Genomic DNA, 20,428 nt, shown 5'->3' on the forward strand with positions numbered 1-20,428 from the left:
ATAGCTAGCTGCATCATTTTCAGTGTGAGATACAATGGGATTGTCAAGGCTGTATCCCCACTTTGAACTTCAGGGTACAAATGTAGGGGCCTGCATGAAAACTTCTAAGCTTAACTACCAGCTTAGCTCTGGTTCCGCTGCCACCAGTTCAATGGATTCCCTTCCTGGGAAGCCTTGAAAAACCTTCACCAATTCCCTGGTGAATACAGATCCAAACCCCTTGGATTTTAAAACAAGGAAAAATCAATCAGGTTCTTAAAAAGAAGGCTTTTAATTAAAGAAAAAAAGTAAAACTCATCTCTGTAAAATCAGTATGGAAATTAACCTTACAGGGTAATCACACTTAAAGAGCTCAGAGGACTCCCCTCTAGTCTTAGGTTCAAAGCACAGCAAACAAAGATAAACACTCAAGTAAAAGGTACATTTACAAGTTGAGAAAACAAAGGAAAACTAACACGCCTTGCCTGGCTATTTACTCACAAGTTTGAAATAGGAGAGACTTGTTTAGAAAGATGTGGAGAACCTGGATTGATGTCTGGTCCCTCTCAGTCCCGAGAACGAACACACTCCCAAACAAAGAACACAAACAAAAACCTCCCCAGCCCCCAAGATTTGAAAGTATCTTGTCCCCTTATTGGTCCTTTAGGTCAGATGCCAGCCAGGTTACCTGAGCTTCTTAACCCTTTACAGGGAAAAGGATTTTGGAGTCTCTGGCCAGGAGGGATTTTATAGTACTGTACACAGGACAGCTGTTACCCTTCCCTTTATAGTTATGACAGGAATTGTGTTTGATTGGTAACATTTGAGGATGATCTAAAAGAGCGGTCATTGATATGAATTGGACAAGTAGCATGATGTGTGGAATAAAGCCACAAAACCATACATCTGCAGTTACAGGACATCTCCTTGAGGCTACATCTCCAGGGGGAAAGGAATTTTCACACATTGTATGAGACAAATATATTCATGCTCTTGCCTAGACCAAGAAATGAGGCCATTCACAGCAGCAAGACCTTCAATAAAACAAACAGAAAAGGCCAAAAGCAGAGATATAGAAGACTTACTGCTGGCACTGGTAACCTTTCTATTCCCTCTCTTGCTCTTAAGATTTCTGAGTCTTACTGAAAAGGAGCACTGAGGTAGAAACAGCAAACTGTGCTAATTCCATTGCTTGATCTCTGGCTGACTCACCCTCAGGCTTCAGATGTTCTTCAGTTCCAAGAAACAGCAAAGAAAATAGGAGAGAGTTATTTTGGCATTAGTGGGAGTCAGTATTGGGTAACTCATGAATATGTTATAGCAGCTTAATATCACTTGGACATAAATGTTTATTTCAGGCTGAAGTTTGGCTTATGCAGTCTGAACTGAGTAAAAAAAAATCTCCCCCCCCAAAAATAATCACACTATCAACTTTAATTTATTAATGAGAAAAATATTGTGTAGAGTTCCTTTTTTGTGATTAATAAATTAAACTGATTCTGAAATTAAACAGAATCAGACTTGTCAAGTGATTTGCCTTGTGGGCATTCACCCAGGAATGACACACAGAAGAGACATTAAAAAGGACCTTTACACTCAGTGAAAAGACAGAGTGTAATGAGACTGTTTACACTAAACACCACTGAACTGGGTGAACAACATTAGGGCATAACTGTTAACAATTTGAACAACTACTGATCACCAGGGCCGCCCGGGGGGGGGGGGGCAAGTGGGGCAATTTGCCCCAGGCCCCTGACTCCACAGGGGCCCCCACGAGAATGGCTGAGGCTCCCTCCCCAGCCCGACCCCACCTCTGCCCCTCACCCGGAGCCTCAGCGCACTGCATCCAGGAGCAGCCCTGGACAGAGCTAAAGCGGCTGGCTCCAGCGGGGCCTGAGTTCCCTCCCCTTGGCCTGGAGCTCACAGCCCCGCCCCCTTACCACGCGGCGCTGAGCGGGGAGGAGCTCAGGCCCCACCGGAGCCACGCTGCAGCGCTGTCCAGGGACGCTCCTGGATGTGGTGCGCTGAGGCTCCGGGTGAGGGGGGAGTCAGGGGTAAGGGGCCGGGGGGGTTGGATAAGGGGCAGGGAGTCCCAGGGACAGTCGGGACAGGGGGGTTGGATCGTGGGTGTTCCAGGGGTTTGTCAGGACTTGGTGTGGGGGGATGCATAGGGGTTGGGGCAGTCAGGGGACAGGGAGTGGGGTGGGGTCCTGGGTGGTGGTTGGGGGGGGTCTCTGGGGAACGGTGAGGGGACAGGGAGCAGGATGGGTCGGGGATTCTGAGGGGGGCAGTCGGGGGGCAGGAAGTGGGTGGGGGTCGGATAGGGGGTAGGGCCAGGCTGTTTGGGAGGCACAGCCTTCCCTACCCTAAAACTCATTCAGCAGTTTGAGGCTTGCAGAAGAGCCAAGCTGTTAGCTTTTGCCTTAGGGCTACCATCCCTTTCACTTCTCAAATGCCAAATTATAGTTTATATTTAATTTCAGTGCCATAGGGAGATTAATGTCAGGGAAGGGAAACTTCATTTAAAATTAGCCACTGGGGGAGGGATCACATGAGAAGAGCAATATCCTACACCACCTACCTCCTTCCCAACCCTACCAAGGGAAGCCTCCCACTCCCCTGCATTCCCCAAGGCTTCAGAGGGGTTAATTCAGTGGTTCTCAAACTTTAGTACTGGTGACCCCTTTCACATAGCAAATCTCTGAGTGCGACCCCCCCCCCTTATCAATTAAAAACACTTTTATATATTTAATACTATTATAAATGCTGGAGGCAAAGCAGAGTTTGAGGTGGAGGCTGACAGCTCACGACCCCCAGTAATAACCTCGTGACCCCCTGAGGGGTCCTGACCCCCAGTTTGAGAACCCCTGGGTTAATTTAATTTTAGCACCCTGTGTCCATTTACATGCGTGTGCTATTTTGAGCATTTCAGTTTCACAACATAGGCTCATCCCAGATTATGGAACAAGCTCAAATGCTTAGTTCGTGGAGTATGTACATAAGCTATACTAAAGACAAACCCACAGTAACCATCTAGTTTGTGAGGGACCCTATGGAGCTAGTCTCTAGGAAACAGTTAAATGCATGGGTTTGTCTAAGTCCATTAATGGCTATTAGCCAGGATGGGTAAGGAATGGTGTCCCTAGCCTCTGTTTGTCAGAGGGTGGAGATGGATGGCAGGAGAGAGATCACTTGATCATTACCTGTTAGATTCACTCCCTCTGGGGCACTTGGCATTGGTCACTGTCAGTAGACAGGATACTGGGCTGAATGGACCTTTGGTCTGACCCAGTATGGACATTCTTATGTTCTAACCTAAATGAACCCAATGTTATGGAGACAGATACGAGTCAAGGAAGCCAGCAGAATATCAGAAACCTGGAAAAATCTGACTGGATGGGCTCAGGCGTTTGGTCACAAGCTGAGGTGGTTCAAAAGTTTTGGATTTTTTTTAAGCAGAATTTTTTTATTGTTTCTTTAAACAATCAAACACAGCATGCAGCAAATATTTGGCCACACACTTCTGAAACCCCAAACCATGTTCAGGTTTTGGCAGACTAATTTCAGCTTTTCAATTAAAAAGAAAACAACAAATTTTGAAGGAAAGCAGACATTGTCAGTGATTTTTCCTGCTTTTTAAAAAACCCTAGTTTTTGATCCAAAAAAAGTTGACGGAAAATATTTGTCCAACCCTTTTAATGAGCTTTAGTGCCTTTTAGCACTAGCTGATGCTGAGAACCAGTGATACCTTGTAAAGAAGTTCTCAAAACTGGGTTTGTGCCAAGGTGCGGAAGGTTTGTTTTTCCCAGGGCTGCTCATGGGGGGGAGCAAGTGGGGCAATTTGCCCCAGGCCCCACATGAGAATATAGTATTGCAAAAAAAATTTATGGAAGGGGCCCCTGAAATTGCTTTGCCCCAGACCCCCTGAATCCTCTGGGTGGCCCTGCTGATCACAAGAATTCTTTGTGTCTAGATGAATTCTACTGCCTGAGGCCCCACATATTCCTGCAGAAGAGCCATATCAGGGATTCTAAAGTCTTTAAGGCTATGTGCTGGGCTGGTGGCTCTCAATTGTAGTTATTGCCCTTCTGACCCTGTGAGCTGAGGCTCTCTCTGGTCCTTAACTGGCTTCTCCAGAGCCTTCCTGTAGCTCTTCCTTTTTGGGCTGCTATTCATAGGGTTTTCTTACTGATCTCCCCTCTTCAAGGTGAGATGATTCTTATTCTGGCCTAAGTCAAGCCATCCCTTCCCCAGGCTGAATTTCAGAAACCCCCCCTCTGTCCTTTCAGGGGGAGAGAAGATGGCTCCCTCCAAATTCCATTCCTAAAGCAATCTGACTGGCTAAGAGGGACTTGGCTCTTCATCAAAATCTCCTCTGAATCAAAGTTGCAGCTGTGCAGTGCCTTGCTGAAAAGACAGTCCTGGCCTCTTGTACAAGACCATTTTCTTTGTTTGATGGCACATTTCTTGCCCATGAGCCCAATGGAGAAGCCTGCTGCATTTCCACCATATTCAAATAGGAGCCTCAAACAGGCTTCAGAAGAGATTTTTCTGAGGTAAAGCCTTTTCAGAAAAGGAATTAAAATGCACAGACTCCTCAGAGGGCCCAATGTGACACAGGAATTTTTGGTACCATATTAAGTTTGGAGCCTCAGTCGGTCTTTAGAAAGAATTTGAGGTAACTTTGTTCATAATGAGCACAGACTCCACAGAATGTCTAATCAAAACCCATAATTGTTAAATTAAATTAGGAACTTCAAATAGGCCTTAAAAAGGGATTTTCTGAGGTAATTGGTTTTAGAATAGAGTTGAATGCCCAAAATTAATTATTATATGGAGATATATCTCTCATAGAACTGGAAGGGACCTTGAAAGGTCATTGAGTCCATTTCCCTGCCTTCACTAGCAGGACCAAGTACTGTCCCTAAGTTTTTTTTTTTTTTTTTTTTTTTAAATCCCTAAATGGTCCCCACAGGGATTGAACTCATAACCCTGGGTTTAGTAGGCAGATACTCAATCCACTGAGATATCCCTTGGTGGTGTTTGGGGCCTGTGCTATACAGGTGGTCAGACTAGCTGATCTGGTGGTTCCTTCTAACTTTAAATTCTGACTTGAGCTCTGTGCAACTAATAAGAACATAAGCAAGGCCATAGTGGGTCTGACCAGTAGTCCATCTAGCCTGATATTCTGGTCTTCCAACATTGGCCAATGCCAGATGTTTCAGAGGGAATGAACAGAACAGGGCAGTTATTGAGTGAGCCAGCCCCCTTTGCCCAGTCATAGCTAGCAGGAGTCAGAGGTTTAGGAATACCCAAAGCGTGGGGTTGCATCCCTGACCATCTTGGCTAATAGCCATTGATGGACCTCCCCTCAGTGAGTTTATCTAATTCTTTTTTGAACCCAGTTATACTTTTAGTCTTCACAAAATCCCCTGGCAATGAGTTCCACAGGTTGACTATGCGTTGTGTGTAGTACTTTCTCTGCTTTGTTTTAAACCTGGTGCCTATAAATTTAATTCGGTGACCACCTCATTCTTGTGTTGTGAAGGGGTAAACATTTTTTCTCCACATCATTCATGATATTCCCCCTCTTAGTCTTCTTTTTTCTTAAAATGAGAAGTCCCAGTCTTCTTAACCTCTTCTCACAGGGTAGCTGTTCCATACCCCTAATCATTTTTGTTTCCATTCTTTCTACTTTTCCCCCCCAATTCTAATATACATTTTTTTGAGACGGGAAGACCAGAACTGCATGCAGTATTTAAGGTATGGGCATACCATGGATTTATATAGTGGCATTATGATAGTTCCGGTCTTATCTATCCCTTGCCTAATGGTTCCTAAAATTATGTTCTTTGACTGCCACTGCACAGTGAGCAGATGTTTTCAAATAATTTATCCACAACGACTCCCAAATCTTTCTTGAGTAGTCTGAGGTATTTTAGACCTCATAATTTTGCATGTAGAGTTGGGATTATGTTTTCCATTGTGCATTACTTTGCATTTATCAACATTGAAATCCATCTGCCATTTTGTTGCCCAATTACCCACTTTTGTGAGATCCCTTTATAACTGTTCACAGTCAGCTTTGGACTTCACTATCTTGAGTAATTTTGTAGCATTTGCAACTTCCCCACATCACTGTTTATCCCTTTCTCCAGATCATTTATGAATATGTTGAACAACAGTGGTCCTACTACTGATTCTTGGGGGACCCTGCTATTTACTTCTCTCCATTGTGAAAATGGACCATTTATTGTTACCCTTTGTTTCCTATTAATCAGTTACTGAGCCATGACAAGACCTTCCCTCTTATCCCGTGACAGCTTACTTTGCTTAAGAGATTTTGATGAGGGACCTTGTCAAAGACTTTCTGCAAGTCAAATACACTATATCCACTGGATCACCTTTGCCCACTTGCTTATTAACATCCTCAAAGAATTCAAATCATACAAGGACACATACAAAGCCTACTGCAGACTTGCAGACTGTAATTCTTCCTCTTTGGAGAATTACAAAGCCCTGTAGAAGGACAAAGCGAAACCTCCACCTTCTGAGGCTTCTCCCCTTCATTCTCCCTTCCTACTCCTATCTGCAGCCAATCACCAGAAAGCAGGTGGAGCAAGAACCTCTTTAAGGCTTTTGCCAGGGTACTGCCCATTCTTTTACATTTTTCCATTCCAAAGGGGATTAGAACAGACAAGCCATGACAACCTACGTGGAACTGAGCACAAAAGCAAAGATGCCTATCCTGGGACTAGGAACCTGGCAGGTAATGATGAGACCTGCCTACTCCAGTTCTGTACATATGCTTATAGCAAATCTAGTTTGTAACCTGTATGACACTATGAAACTGCTACGGGTCATCAAGCCTGTTGCAGCTGTCTCTCCAAGAGAGTGCAACTCCTACCTGGGAGCTTATGGTCTCTTGAAATTCTGCAGGTGTGACTGTTCAAATACAGCTTTAAGCACTTGTCAAATCTTTTGAGAGTGAATGGGTGGTGTTTATGTGGAGATTTGCCTTTTGATGTAAGGGCCGATGTCCCTGAAAACTGCTTAATGTGATATTTCCTTATACTCAATGCTCATCTGTTACTTAAATTCATTCTATCATCTACTCTGATTAAAAATCAAAGTGGATTTACAAATGGAACTTTGTACTAACTACTTGGATGTTGCTTTATTTATAAAGCACCATAGTTATGCACAGGGCTGCCGAGAGCGAGTTCAGGCCCCGGTGAAAAACTTTTTTCGGGCCCCCCAGCAACGGCGGACCGGCTAAACAGGGCCGACGAGGAGATGGGGGTGGGAGGGAGCCAGGCCCGGAATTTTTTCGGGCCCCCCAGCCAGGGCGGACCGGCTAAACAGGGCTAACGAAGGGAGGGGGGGAAGCCAGGCCCGGAATTTTTTCAGGCCCCCCAGCAAGGGCAGACTGGCTAAACAGGGCCAACGAAGGGAGGGGGGAAGCCAGGACCGGAATTTTTTCAGGCCCCCCAGCAAGGGCAGACTGGCTAAACAGGGCCGACGAGAGGGGGGGGGGAAAACCAGGGAAGCCCGGCCCTGGCCCCCTTCCAGACCGCTGGGCCCCAGTAATTTGTACCGGCTTTCCCCCCCCCCCCCGGTTATGCATGGTACTTTCCAAATAAATAGGTAGTGCAAGTTCCTGCCTGAGGATCTCACATTTCTGATTTGGGGTGCAGGAGAAGGTTTTTAGAGCCTATTCAAATTAATTTCCAAGAAGTAGGCAAAATGGACAAGTGTCCCCAAAATCTGCAACATTAAAAGATGAAAGGTGTTCAGCCATGTGTTTTATTAAAGCTCTGTAAAAGGTTACATTCGTTCTATATTTCCTCTCAGGCACTGCTGATTCTCAATGTATTTGTGTGTCAATAGGGTTTACTTATGTTTATACTTTCCAGTTGTCATCCTCTATGTGGGTCTAATCACAAAAGGTGCTAAGTGCCTTCAGCTCCCATTGACTCCAATGCTAATTGTGCATGCCCAGTACTTCTCAGGATGAGGCCCCTGAACTCATGTTACAATCCCATGCTTGCAATATGAGTTATCAGTGATGATTTGTGAAATCTTTGAATGAACCTGATAAGTGCGTCAGGCTGACAGGAAAGATTTTGGGATGTAAGAAGCCCCTGGCACCTGCAAAAAAACTTATCTAGATGCAATAAAAATTCAATGTTTGTTTCCACAAAAAAATCACTAGGGTTATTTTGTCAAGACTATTCAGTATTAATGTTCCCACAGTATCCTCAACTGTATCTGCATTACAACAGGATCTTTCTTTACACAGTCACACTGTACTCAAATTGAAATGCTATTCAGTAAATACAATGGAATTTAATACAAGGGATTAAATTCTGAATCTCTCATATTGCAGTGTTGTGTAACCATGGAACAAATTGCCAAACCTGTCTCTCTCCCTGCGCCACCAACCAACACAATGGGAAAGACCACGTGTTTTGTTTCTTCACAAAAAGCTTTGTCTTCCACACAGAGCTTTTATACTATACTTTAGTACAGCGGCTCCTAGATACTGTACAGCATATCGTATAGCGGTGGTTCTCAAACTTTCATGCTGATGACCCCTTTCACATAGCAAGCCTCTGAGTGTGATCCCCCCCCTTATAAATTAAACATTTTAATATATTTAACACCATTATAAATGCTGGAGGCAAAGCAGGGTTTGGGGTGGAGGTTGACAGCTCATGCCCCCTCCCCCCCCCCCATGTAATAACTTCACAACCCCCGAGGAATCCAGTTTGAGAATCCCATTGCATAGCGACTGACTCGGACAGGAGCACTCACCTCCTGACTGTCTCCTGTCAGCTGGGTGTGGCGCTTCAGTCTCTTTTTCCTGCTGCTCCTGGCACCCTCTGTAGATTGCCAACCTTGCTAGGCAGGTCTTCAGTGGCTCAGCTCTCTGGCCAAGTACCACAGTCAAATGGATGAACTCCCTCCAGAGTAGCAGAGTTCAACACTGTTAATCCTCACCAGAGTCTTCAGCCATGTCTCCAGGCCCTTTTTAATCCAGCCCTTCACTAGGGTTTAGGCCACTTTGCCACTGGCAACACCTGGGCCCACCCACTACTCCAGGTCCAAACCCAAGGTCCCTATAAACAGCAGCCACACACCCCACCTCCTTTAATTCCTTCAATTAATTCCCTGGGCCTCTTCCCAGCCATCCATTACCTTAGGGCTAGAGCTCACAGGTCCTCTCACCCCCAGATTTGGCAAATACAGCCCATCAAGCTCCCTTGGCCCCGAGTTCCCTCTGGCCCCAGCCATGAACTGACCTATTCAGCCACTGCAGCTCCTTTTATCTGAGATTGCTGGGCTTTGATTGGCTGCTTCTAGGCAGCCTCTCTAGGCAGCTCTGGGGACCCACCTTTGCTGCTCCTTCCTGGAATGGGGTGATGGTAGAATTGAGGGGCCTCCAGCAGGGGGCCACACAAAGAGACTGGTACATCCTGGAATGCTGCCACTTTTACATTCACCAGCTAGCTTTCCCACGCTGCTGAAGGAACTGCAGTTATTGAATCTTATACAAGAAATGAGATGAATTCAGACCGCAAGAGTTATACAAAAAGTAGACATTCACTAGAAGGGATAACCAGTTCCTGCTTGTTTTTTACCCCAGGCAAGAAGCCAGATAGAGGTGTTATTTTTAGAGTAATAGAATTTAAGGCCAGAAGGTACCACCAGATCTTCTAGTCTGACCTCTTGTATGTCAAAGGCCACCATCATCACTCAGCACCCGAACCAAGCAGCCTTTGATCAGCAGGACTCAGAACTATGGGCTTAAAAAAAAGTGATCAGTGATTATATTGTTTATCTTATAATGCATTAAATGTAGGAATGTGTAGTTTTGCTTTTGCTGCAAGTTCTTACTTGAGATGCCTCTCCTCTTTCCACTTGACTTGGTATAAGGTTGTCAAACAAATTTTCAGTGTTCTTTTCTAGCCAAGAAAGTTATGTGGTTCATATTGATAATGAATCCTAAACTATGTGCCTTATCCAGAGAGTGGCACTTTCTATAAGGTTTTGCATTGTATCAACATATGCCTCCTGTCCCATCTCCTCAATAGCAGGCTTGTTTATTTCCAGGAGTCAAGAGGATTTCCAGTGATTTTGTCTTTCCTTGTGTTTCCCAATACCCCACCTTAAACTTGGTTTCTCCTCTTTTTCTCTCTTGGCAAATTATAACTTAATTCCAGGTGTTGATTCCAAGTAACTCAACATTGATTCCTATGGTCAGTTTAGCAGAGCTCTTCAAAGATTATCCTGTCAATTTCTCACTCTCAGAATGACTGTGGCTGCAAAGGAAATGTTAAGCAGGTGAATGAAGGTTTCCAACAGGGATGTGGAGAATCCCCTGGAGGGCACTCCTAATGAGACAGTTCATGGCCAGTAACTTTCAGCAAGGGAGGACTGGAGAATTCTTGTATCACGTTTTCCTTCCTCCATGCTCTCAATCTGATGTCTCCAGGAACATGTACTTACATTGTAGGGAATTCTTGCAAAGTTTCCACGTACAGATCTTGGAGTCTGTTACTGTGTTTTCAAAGCAAATGTTGAGCAATATGATTACCATATCTTACTTTGACTCCCATTCCTTGAGATTTGCCCCTTTCTTGCCCACCCTCTTGATCTACATGATTGGCCATCGGGGCAGATTTCACCCTAAATAGATGCATATGGCATAGTACAGTCTTGTATCTATCTTGTCCTACCTGTCTATGGTATTACTTGGGTGCCTATTATCATAGTTTGTGAGTGCCAGTCACAGGTGGCTTAAGACTCAAGGTTGTCACTGGTTGTTTTGTTCCATAAACCTCAGTGAAAATGGGAATCAAACTAGGATCACTCAAATACTACCTGATTTTAGGAGAGGATGAACCATTATCACACTGGAAAGCTGGAAATATTTTTCAGATATTTAAATTTCTGGCTTTCTCTTTTCATTTCAGTCCCCAATTGGGAAAGTGAGAGAGGCCGTGAAGTTTGCCATTGATGTTGGATACCGCCAGTTCGACTGTGCCTATGTGTACCAGAATGAAAATGAAATAGGGGATGCGATCCAAGAGAAAATTGAGGAGGGGGTTGTGACACGGGAGGACCTCTTTGTCGTCAGTAAGGTACAGCTTTGATTTACCTGAGTCTAAGTATGGGGTCAGGTTGATGGCTGGCAGGAAAAGAGACAAAGATCACATAATGCAAAGGGCAGGCTCCATGGAGTAAAGCTAGTCAGCAAATTAACCCCTTAATACTGTATCCACTTTATTAATTTTGTTTTCTTTATTCCAGTAGTCAAGTAAAGGGGATGGAGGGAAGGAAAAAAGAAACTCTTAAAAATCCATGGCTGATTAGAATGCACTTTTCTGTGTACTCCTCTTTTGCCAGCAATAGAACTCAGCCTCTGCTTTCAGTGACTCCGAGGAAGAAAGCATGGCTACAGTATTCTTGCTCATTCCTGCTGCAGGATTGAATTTATTAATTTATTAGTATTATGTTAGGTTTTCTCCCCGGCAGCAACAAGGGTAAGCAAAAGAAATAGTTTTCTACCTACTGGAAAACTTGTGAGTGGGTCGTCACCAATCTTGCTTTTTGCATTATTTTCTTTAATTGCTGTCTTAACTGGTGACATTGTGCTATATCTTAATCTGGCAGAATCCTAATTTAGTCAAGTGTACTGCCAGTAACAAAATTAACTGTAAGAAAATACCCATCAACTCCACCTCCCCTGTAGATGAAAGGCATAATATTCCCAGACCTGCCTCTGGTAGGTGTGACATGCCCCTGTCCTGCTGCGGATATTTCATAGTCATTTAAAGTCAACTGTCATGCTTAGTTTTCTCTCTCTAGCTGTGGTGCACATTTCATGAGAAATCCCTGGTGAAGGGAGCATGCCAGAATACACTTGCTGCACTGAAATTGGATTATCTGGACCTCTACCTGATGCACTGGCCCATGGGATTCAAGGTACTGTGACTTTAACTCCTCTAAGCCTTTCTGTCAGAGTCCTAGGGAGGCAATTTCCTCTTCTTAGCAGTCATGCCATAGTTATCTTCTAACCAGGTAAGGAAGACTAGACTTTCTTCAAAGTGTATTGGTGCCACTCCCAGTACCCTCTGGAAAGTAGTGCTGCCCTTGACTGGTAAGGCAGTAGCTATCTCACAAGGTCATTCTTATTGTACGTCTATGCCGCAGCTATGCCGCTGTGGCACTGTAATGTAGCCTTTTTGTCATTCTTATTTTCTTTCTTTTTTGCTTCTACAGCATTTCCAGCACTTCTGGATTACAGGGTAATTGATACAAATCAAATGCAGGTCTCTTGGCTCATAATATCTAGTCATTTGGCTGTCTACAATATTCTACAATATTTCTGTCTGATGGTGTCTATGTACTGAATTCTTATCTATCTCTGTCTTTACTTGGGATGATAGCTAAGTCCTCAGCTCCCTACTCCAGCGACTGTTCTGTCAACCTCCATAGAGCCCCTACAAACTGACAGAAGCACTGATAAGCTTCTGTCCTTCCTCTGCTTGAGTTGCAAGTCACACTGATTGGCATGGTGCCAGTCTGCTCATAAACTAATTACTTTAATAAGAGTTATTCTTTTTTCCTTCTTTTTGCCCCCAAAAACTCAAGTCAGGACACCCTGTACAAATCCATCTTCACTCACTTGCAAATTAAAAAAAAAAACAATAGCTATTTCGGCATGGAGGATATCTTTAAACTATCTGTCTTACAATGACAGGTCGGAGAAGAACTATTTCCCGCAGATGAGACTGGTATGATCATTCCAAGTGGCACAGATTTTCTGGACACATGGGAGGTGGGTTCACTGATCAGTTGAGATTCCCTTTGTTTCTGTCAGAAATGCTATTGGATGAGGGTGGCAACAGGAACTGTGTGTGCTCAACAGTGCTATGCCAAGCCTTCAGGAGAGAGGAGAATGAGATAGTTGTCACCAGATTTAGAAGGAATACTTGGGAATCTTGTCCTTTTCTCCATTCTGTCAGATGGGGGACTGAATCAAGTCTTATTGTTGACTTACAGGAATAAAAAGGAAACTGCAGACTGATACTAATGATAACAAGCACAAAAAGAAAACTGTTCTTAAAAGAGAATGAGATGTCTCTGCCTCCTAAGGGGAGGATGTAGTGGGCTATTTTTTGTGTATCCCCTTTCTCAGCTAGACTCTGGGACCTGAAAAACATGATGTATTTGGCAGGTCCAACTACCTGGTTTATCATTTGGTTTTGTGAAAGAAAATAGGCAAGTTAACAATAAGACCACCAACACTTTGTGCCATGTTTGTCTACATGGGGAAACTGACTTGCATAACTTTTCTGGGATAACTCTGAAAGAAAAGTGACATTATTCCAAAATTATTATTCTGCTTTGTAAACAGACTAATTATTCTGGAATAAAATTACTTTTATTCTGGAATAGTGTGTTCACAGGGGGAGTTATTCGAGAATAACTATGCCAGTCAATTTCCCTGTGTAGATAAGCCCTTAGTTATATAGAATGTCTGATTCTCTTGTATCCTTAGGCTATGGAAGAGCTGGTGGATGCAGGACTGGCAAAATCCATTGGAATCTCCAACTTTAACTGTGAACAGATAAAAAGGCTCTTGAACAAACCTGATTTAAAATACAAACCAGTGAATAACCAGGTAGACTGCTTACAGACTCATTAGTGTTGGCAGAACACCTGTCTGAAGGATGCTGCAGGTAGATGATGTGACTTGCATGTGTGTCTGTGTATGTTTGGGAAGGGTGTAATTGGTGAATGGACCAGTTAATTAGTTTTTCTATGATACATAGAACTAGAGTTATATAACTTGGAATTTCCATCCCGTGGGAAATTCAGACATTTAACATTTTTTTTGTTCTAAGTTGAAATTTCAAAATTGCTCACAGAATAAAATTTCTGAAAAAAAATTAGTTTCAGGTGAATTGAGACATTGTTTCTATTTTGATGTTTTATGTATTTTTAATTTTGTTTTTATTTTATATTTTCTATTATAAATTGGTAATTGTTTTTTAAAATTGATATTCTAATTGCTAAGTAGTATTCTAATCGTTAATTTGCTTGGTAATTGGTATTCTAATTGGTTTGGTAACTGGTACTCTTTGCTATTCTAACTGATCATTTGTATTGTTATTCTAATTGGTAACTGATCTAGTAATTGGTATAATATAAAAATAAAAAATAAAAAAATATATAAAAATGTAAAATAAACATTTTTGAAACAAAAAGCCATTCTGAAACAAAAAATTGAAATGTTCCATGGTGATAAGGTCAAAATGGAAACCGAACATTTCAACCTTATTAAAAATAAAGAACACATGATTAGTGACCACCTATGAAAAGCTCGTTTAGTTGCCCACAATCACAGTCACTCTGTGGCATATTACCGAATGGAAGCAAGCTTAGCACAAGGTTGTGCTTAATCAGCAATGAGATCACAAGAAACTAAAAGTACAAACCAATCCAGTTCGTTCAAGTCAGTTCTTTAACTATTCCTTGCAGAAGGAGTGCCTTTAGATAATTTAAAGTACAGTAGAACCTCAAAGATATGAACACCAGAGTTATGGACTTACCAGTCAACCGGCCACCCTATGAAACCAGAAGTCATCAATTAGGTACCAGCCCCAAACACCAGCAAATACTGTACTGCCTCAGGGCTTTAGCCCTGGGGCTCATGGCTTCAGCTGGGGACTTCTGACCCTCGGGAGCACTGGGGCTCAGGGCTTTCGACTGGGGGGAGCACTGGGGCTTGGGACTTCAGCCCTGTGACTCCGTTCCCAGCTTCAGCCCTGGTCATCGGGGCTCTAGCTACGAGGGGAGTGTCAGTTTCAGCCCCAGTGTTTCCCCCCGATAGCTAAAGCCCTGATGCCTGGCAACTCCCGTGGGGCTGAAGCTGGGAATGGAGCTGCGGGTCTGAAGCCCTGATGCCCCCTGCGAGGCTGAAGCCAGGAACAGAGAGGCGGGACTGAAGCTTCAAGCCCTAATGCTCCCCCCAGGTCTAAAGCCCTGAGCCCCAATGTTTCCATAAGGCAGAAGCCCTGAGCCCCCTGCCAAGAGTCCTGGCGGCCCCTAGGGTCAGATGCCCTGACCCCCATCCCCACCCTGCAGCTGGAGCCCCAACTCCCCCGTGACTGAAGTCTGTAATGTTTTGTTCAGAGTTATGGACCATTTCAGAGTTATGGCTAGCCTTCATTTCTGAAGTGTCTATAACTCTAAGGTTCAACTATATATTGAACTAGTTATAACTATTGAACTATATATATAACTAGTTCCAAAAGAAGCCATCTTCTGGAGGTTAGTGGGGATGTATTCTATGGAGAAGCTTGTGCTATTATATATCCTTCAGTAAATCACCACAGTGTCCGTACTCTGAAGAACAGTAGTACAGTCTGCCTTTGCATAAACTTAGTGTTCATGCTTGTAGATTGAGAGCCACCCATACCTTCCTCAGGAAGAGCTGGTTAAGTATTGCCAGTCCCAAGGGATCGCTGTCACTGCATACTGTCCCCTTGGAGCTCCCAACTGGCCTTGGTAAGAATGTTTTCTATATCTTGTTTTCTTTTTAGATCTGAGTTCAATAAATTAATATTCACATATTACCATAGGTGGATGAAATAAAAAATGAAAATAATTGATAAATTATTATAGATTACAAAACCTCAAAATTCCTCTTAAATCTGCACAATTACATAGAAACCATTAATCTCTTATTGAATTAATGGATTAATGTGTGGGACTCAGTCTGATTGGATGGATGTATTTTAATAAAAAAACAAGCAATCAATTTGTGAACTGGTGAAGAAAATTCTTAGTTGAATTCTGATCAATTTATTTAACATTCTTTAACAACTTAATGAAAGATTACAAAATCATAATAAAAAACCTGTCATGAAAACATCAGTTTCATGCATTCATTGTAACAAACATTTGGTGAGCTTGAGATAGCTTGTCTCTGGTTCTAATCTTCAAAACCCTCTAGACTATCTCAGAGACATCCACTCTCCATCCATTTCCTACCAGGGAAACTCTGATCATGAAGGATGAAACTCTTGGGAGCCAGAGGGAAGATATTCTCAGTGTTAAATCCTAGACTATAGAACATCTTATTGGAGTATATTGGAATGAGCTATATCTAACTTCTATGCAAAACTTGGCTATTCCCAAATGCCTACTCATGATAAAATAATGTGAAGAATGATATTTAGGGGGGAAAGGGGCAGCGTGAGGGGGTGAATTAAAGTATGCCATAAATTCTTTTGTTCCTAAATTACCAATTATCTTATGAACCCTATGATGTTTAGTGGTGGAAAAACACAATTATCTTTTCCATCAAAGTGTCTACTTTTTATTTTTGTAGGCCCAAGTCCGAAGACTTTTTCCTCTTGGATGACCCCAAGATAAAGGAAATTGCAGCCAAGTACAGCAAAACCTCAGCTCAGGTACAGACTTATTATACAGCTTTTTTTTCCCTTTCTAAAATGTAATCCTCTTGTGCTGGCTAACGTCTTTCACAAAGGAATTGCACCCAATTCTGTCCCCTGTTATGTTTCCTTTGTAGTATGATGCTTTAAATATATCGTATTTAATCTGATTGCATTACAGAAGGGATGGGGAAAGATTACTGACCAGTAAACTGTGTGAAATTGAGGGCATTAGCTTGAAAGGGGTAGCTACATCATTCATATGCATCACCATTAGTCAGCCTCAAATTTTCAGTCAATGGCAGTCATTAGTTGCCATCTTGGTCTCATGAATACTAGTAATAAATGAGTATGTGCAAAAATTAGGTTGGCTTTGCTACATTGCTTCCTCCTGTGGTAACTCTTCGAGCTAGGGGATTTATTCACTATGGAATGTGAAAGGAGGCATGGCATTGTCTTCTGAATTTGCCACATTCCTGATTTGTTGCTGTAGGTTCTGATCCGGTTCCACATCCAAAGAAATGTGAGTGTAATTCCCAAGTCTGTCACTCCACATCGTATTGAGGAGAATTTTAAGGTAATGTTGCAAATAAGATACTTATAGGTCCCATTGCAAGTTTATACAGGAAACCTGCTTTACCTTACCAATATCATAGTTTTCCCTTATACACCTCTACCCCGATATAACGCGACCTGATATAACACGAATTTGGATATAACGCAGTAAAACAGCACTCTGGGGGAGTGGAGGGGGGTGGGGTGCATGCTCCGGCAGATCAAAGCAAGCTCGATATAACACGGTTTCACCTATAACACGGTAAGATTTTTTGGCTCCCGAGGACAGCGTTATATCGGGGTAGAGGTGTACTTAGAATGAGAAATAACTGGGGTCTCTCAGATATGACTATATGATAACATGGTAAATGCTGAAGTTTTTTTTTAAATGGTGACCACTTAGCTTACTTCATCAGAACAACCAGCAAATAAATAAATGTGAAACCAAATCCTCCCTCTGGAAGAGGTGACCTAACAGTTTGATTTAAAATTCTATTAGTGAATTGCCTGTTTACGTATACTACTTTCTTTCAAAATATGGTCTCTCTCTCTCCATCATCATGTCAGTTCAATGCTAGACCATTCCAAAACACCCAAATCCCTTTGTTTAATGTACATGATTTCCCATACTCAGTTGATTCTTCTAGGCTCCAGTAACTGTATAACAACTAAGAATTTGGAGACAATTAAAATAGAGTAAATAGAATTCTCATTGACACCATCACCTCTTTGAGGTAACACCCACAGATCTGAAGCTAAGTCAGTCACTCATACCTACAACAATTCTTAAGTGCTAACACAGGCTACACTGTGGTTACCCCTAATGAAGAGCCAAACCCTGCATACTTATACTAAAGTAAATATCCTACTGAATATATGAGAGATGGCTTGAGTAATGGTTTGGAGGATCAGGCCATGCAAACATATGTTTCCTTCCTCTGAATTATCCCTCATTTGTAAACATTTGAAAGTCTAACTGAACTATCTCTTTCAGCAAAATAAAAAAAAAATTGATCTTGTCGGTGAGTTGAGTGGTTAGTGACATCCTAAATTATAATACAAGAACCCAGCTGGTAGAATCATGCTATATTGTATTGTAGAGTAGTATTCATAATTCAAGGCCAAAATTTGGAACATGCAGCGGTGGCTCCAGGCACCAGCGCTCCAAGCACGTGTCTGGGGTGGCAAGCTGCGGGGGGGGGGGGGGGGAGGGGCGCCCTGCCAGTCCCTGTGAGAGCAGCAGTCAGGCAGCCTTCGGCAGCATGCCTGTGGGAGGTTCGCCAGTCCTGCGGCTTCGGCGGTAATTCGGCGGTGGGTACGCCGAAGCCGCAGGACCGGAGGACCTCCCGCAGGCATGCCGCCAAATCTGCGGGACCGGGGACCTCCCGCAGGCAAGCTGACGAATCTGCGGGACTGGGAACCTCCCACAGGCAAGCCGCCGAAGGCCATCTGCCTGCCGTGCTTGGGGCGGCAGAAAAGCTAGAGCCGCCCCTGGAAACATGGCACCAATAATTAAGCATATAAATTAAGTGACCTGATACTCACAGGTGCTGAGCACTTGCAAAGCCATTACAGGTCCCTTTGACTAAATTAGGAGTTGCAACTGTGAAAATCAGGCCATTTAATTTATAGGCCTGGCTTTAGGTACCCCACATTTGAAATTTTGGTCCACATATTTTATTACCCACTCAGAAATGTGGGCATTCATTGCAACATTTGCTCATGAAGTTGTGTTCCTTCTGTCACCTAAACAACTATAATGCATTCCTCCTCATCTCTGCAGTATCCTGACCTGGAAGCCACTTAAATATACTTCTTGTACATCTTATTTTGTGTGTTTGCCTCTCTTGCTCTCCTTTTAAGGTGTTTGACTTTGAATTAACTAAAGAGGAGATGGAAACCATCCTCAGCTTTAAGAGGAGATGTAGAATCTGTTCCATAAACATGTGAGTGTCTCATCTAGCAGAATGCATGGCAAATCCACATTTATTGTAGAACATTTATATCCTCATTTTTTAAATGGTGAGTAGGAAACTGAACAATGGACCTCTAACAAAATGTCATATTCAAAGCCACTGAAATCCCATGCTAGCATTCACTAGAATACTAGTCAGCTTGTACCCCTTTGCAGAATTGTGATTTATACAGGATTTATCATGTTAAAATAGCTTTTAATATGTAGATGTCAAGCTACTATGAGCTAAACATGTGTTAGCAAATTAAAATAGATTTACAGCTCCAAAATAGATAGGTTTCAGATTTCTCAATTTTTTGCTACTCATCTGACTAAAATATGTTCAGTGTAAAATTACAATTCAGAAATTAATGTTCTACTAAATTATCTAATCCTTGTAAGTTAGTAAATCTAGAAAAGAGAGGTCATGTATTACCCATACAGAGATTATTAATGTAGTGTCTGTATTGTAGAGTGGTTGGATCCTGACATTTCAGATCTATTCCTAGCTCTGCTATTTATTCTCTTTTCCCAATGTAACAATCTGTGAAGTGACTACTACGGACATACTGTACCTCACAAATGTGTGGCTTAATATTGCAAAGAAATTTGGTAGCCTCGGTTACGGTGTGCTAAATAAATGTAAAGTACAGTATATTCCTTCTGACATCAAGATCATAATGTAAAATCTAAACAGTTACAAATCTACAGGGGAAAACTACCTTTTGAATGACAGGAGTTCAAGCCTGCCTATTTAAATTGCAGAATACCCAAATCCTCTATTGATTACAAAAAGCAGAGAGTTAACATGAGTTATCCTGTATAAGTTAGGCCAGTGAGGGAGGCTGGATAAACACTTTAAATGTCCACTATAATTAGAGATTATGCACATTTCAAACTCCTCTCTTTAACCTTGAGACTGCATCAGTGCTGATCCTTGTAGTGTACACTGTAAGGACTTTAGAATAACTTTCTCTCTTTCTCTAGGTGCACAAATCACAAGGACTATCCTTTCAGAGAAGATTAAACCTGGCATTGTCTTGACATTCTTCAGGGCTTAGAATGATTGGATTCTGCTGATCCTTTAGTCTGGTTAGCTGAACTGATGAGCATGTTCACGTGCACTATACAATTATGGCATCATTTAATCACCAGTGTAAATGTATTATGTACTGCCTACTGGCAGAGAAGATTCTACAAGAAGCTTGAAGAACAAAGCCTGAAGACAGTCCAATTTGCTGCCCTTACATCTACTATTACTACTGTAGTCCTTTAGCTGTCTGAGATTTTGTTTTTACAATAAGCAACAGAGGGTCCTGTGGCACCTTTAAGACTAACAGAAGTATTGGGAGCATAAGTTTTCGTGGGTAAGAACCTCACTTCTTCAGATGCATCTTCTTCAGAAGTGAGGTTCTTACCCACGAAAGCTTATGCTCCCAATACTTCTGTTAGTCTTAAAGGTGCCACA

General features: G+C 42.6%; 1 protein-coding gene across 4 annotated transcripts; it reads left to right on the plus strand.

The window, feature by feature from the left end:
* The first annotated feature begins 6,660 nt into the window (after nt 1-6,660).
* Nucleotides 6,661-20,298, plus strand: LOC128841095 (aldo-keto reductase family 1 member B1-like). Of its 4 annotated transcripts, none has more exons than XM_054035810.1 (10): nt 6,661-6,748; nt 10,959-11,126; nt 11,854-11,970; nt 12,749-12,826; nt 13,550-13,672; nt 15,455-15,561; nt 16,388-16,469; nt 16,945-17,028; nt 18,870-18,952; nt 19,948-20,298. In XM_054035810.1, the coding sequence occupies exons 1-10, from the start codon at nt 6,683-6,685 to the stop codon at nt 19,985-19,987; spliced, it is 948 nt and encodes a 315-aa protein (XP_053891785.1). In that variant the 5' UTR covers nt 6,661-6,682; the 3' UTR covers nt 19,988-20,298. The 4 variants fall into 4 exon arrangements, with proteins under 4 accessions (XP_053891785.1, XP_053891792.1, XP_053891800.1 ...); XM_054035825.1 differs by lacking the exon at nt 6,661-6,748 and adding an exon at nt 12,268-12,293 and having other exon boundaries at nt 11,036-11,126; XM_054035817.1 differs by lacking the exon at nt 16,945-17,028.
* The last annotated feature ends 130 nt before the right edge of the window (nt 20,299-20,428 follow it).

The sequence above is a fragment of the Malaclemys terrapin genome, chromosome 1 (genome assembly GCF_027887155.1).
Source record: "Malaclemys terrapin pileata isolate rMalTer1 chromosome 1, rMalTer1.hap1, whole genome shotgun sequence".
Taxonomy (NCBI): Eukaryota; Metazoa; Chordata; order Testudines; family Emydidae; genus Malaclemys; species Malaclemys terrapin.

Excerpts from the sequence above, each read along its gene's own strand:
- LOC128841095 (XM_054035810.1), top strand. The coding sequence starts at position 6,683 with ATGACAACCTACGTGGAACTGAGCACAAAAGCAAAGATGCCTATCCTG. Across the intron at positions 17,029-18,869 it reads GTATTGAGGAGAATTTTAAG|GTGTTTGACTTTGAATTAAC; the intron begins GTAATGTTGCAA and ends TCTCCTTTTAAG. Across the intron at positions 18,953-19,947 it reads AGAATCTGTTCCATAAACAT|GTGCACAAATCACAAGGACT; the intron begins GTGAGTGTCTCA and ends CTCTTTCTCTAG.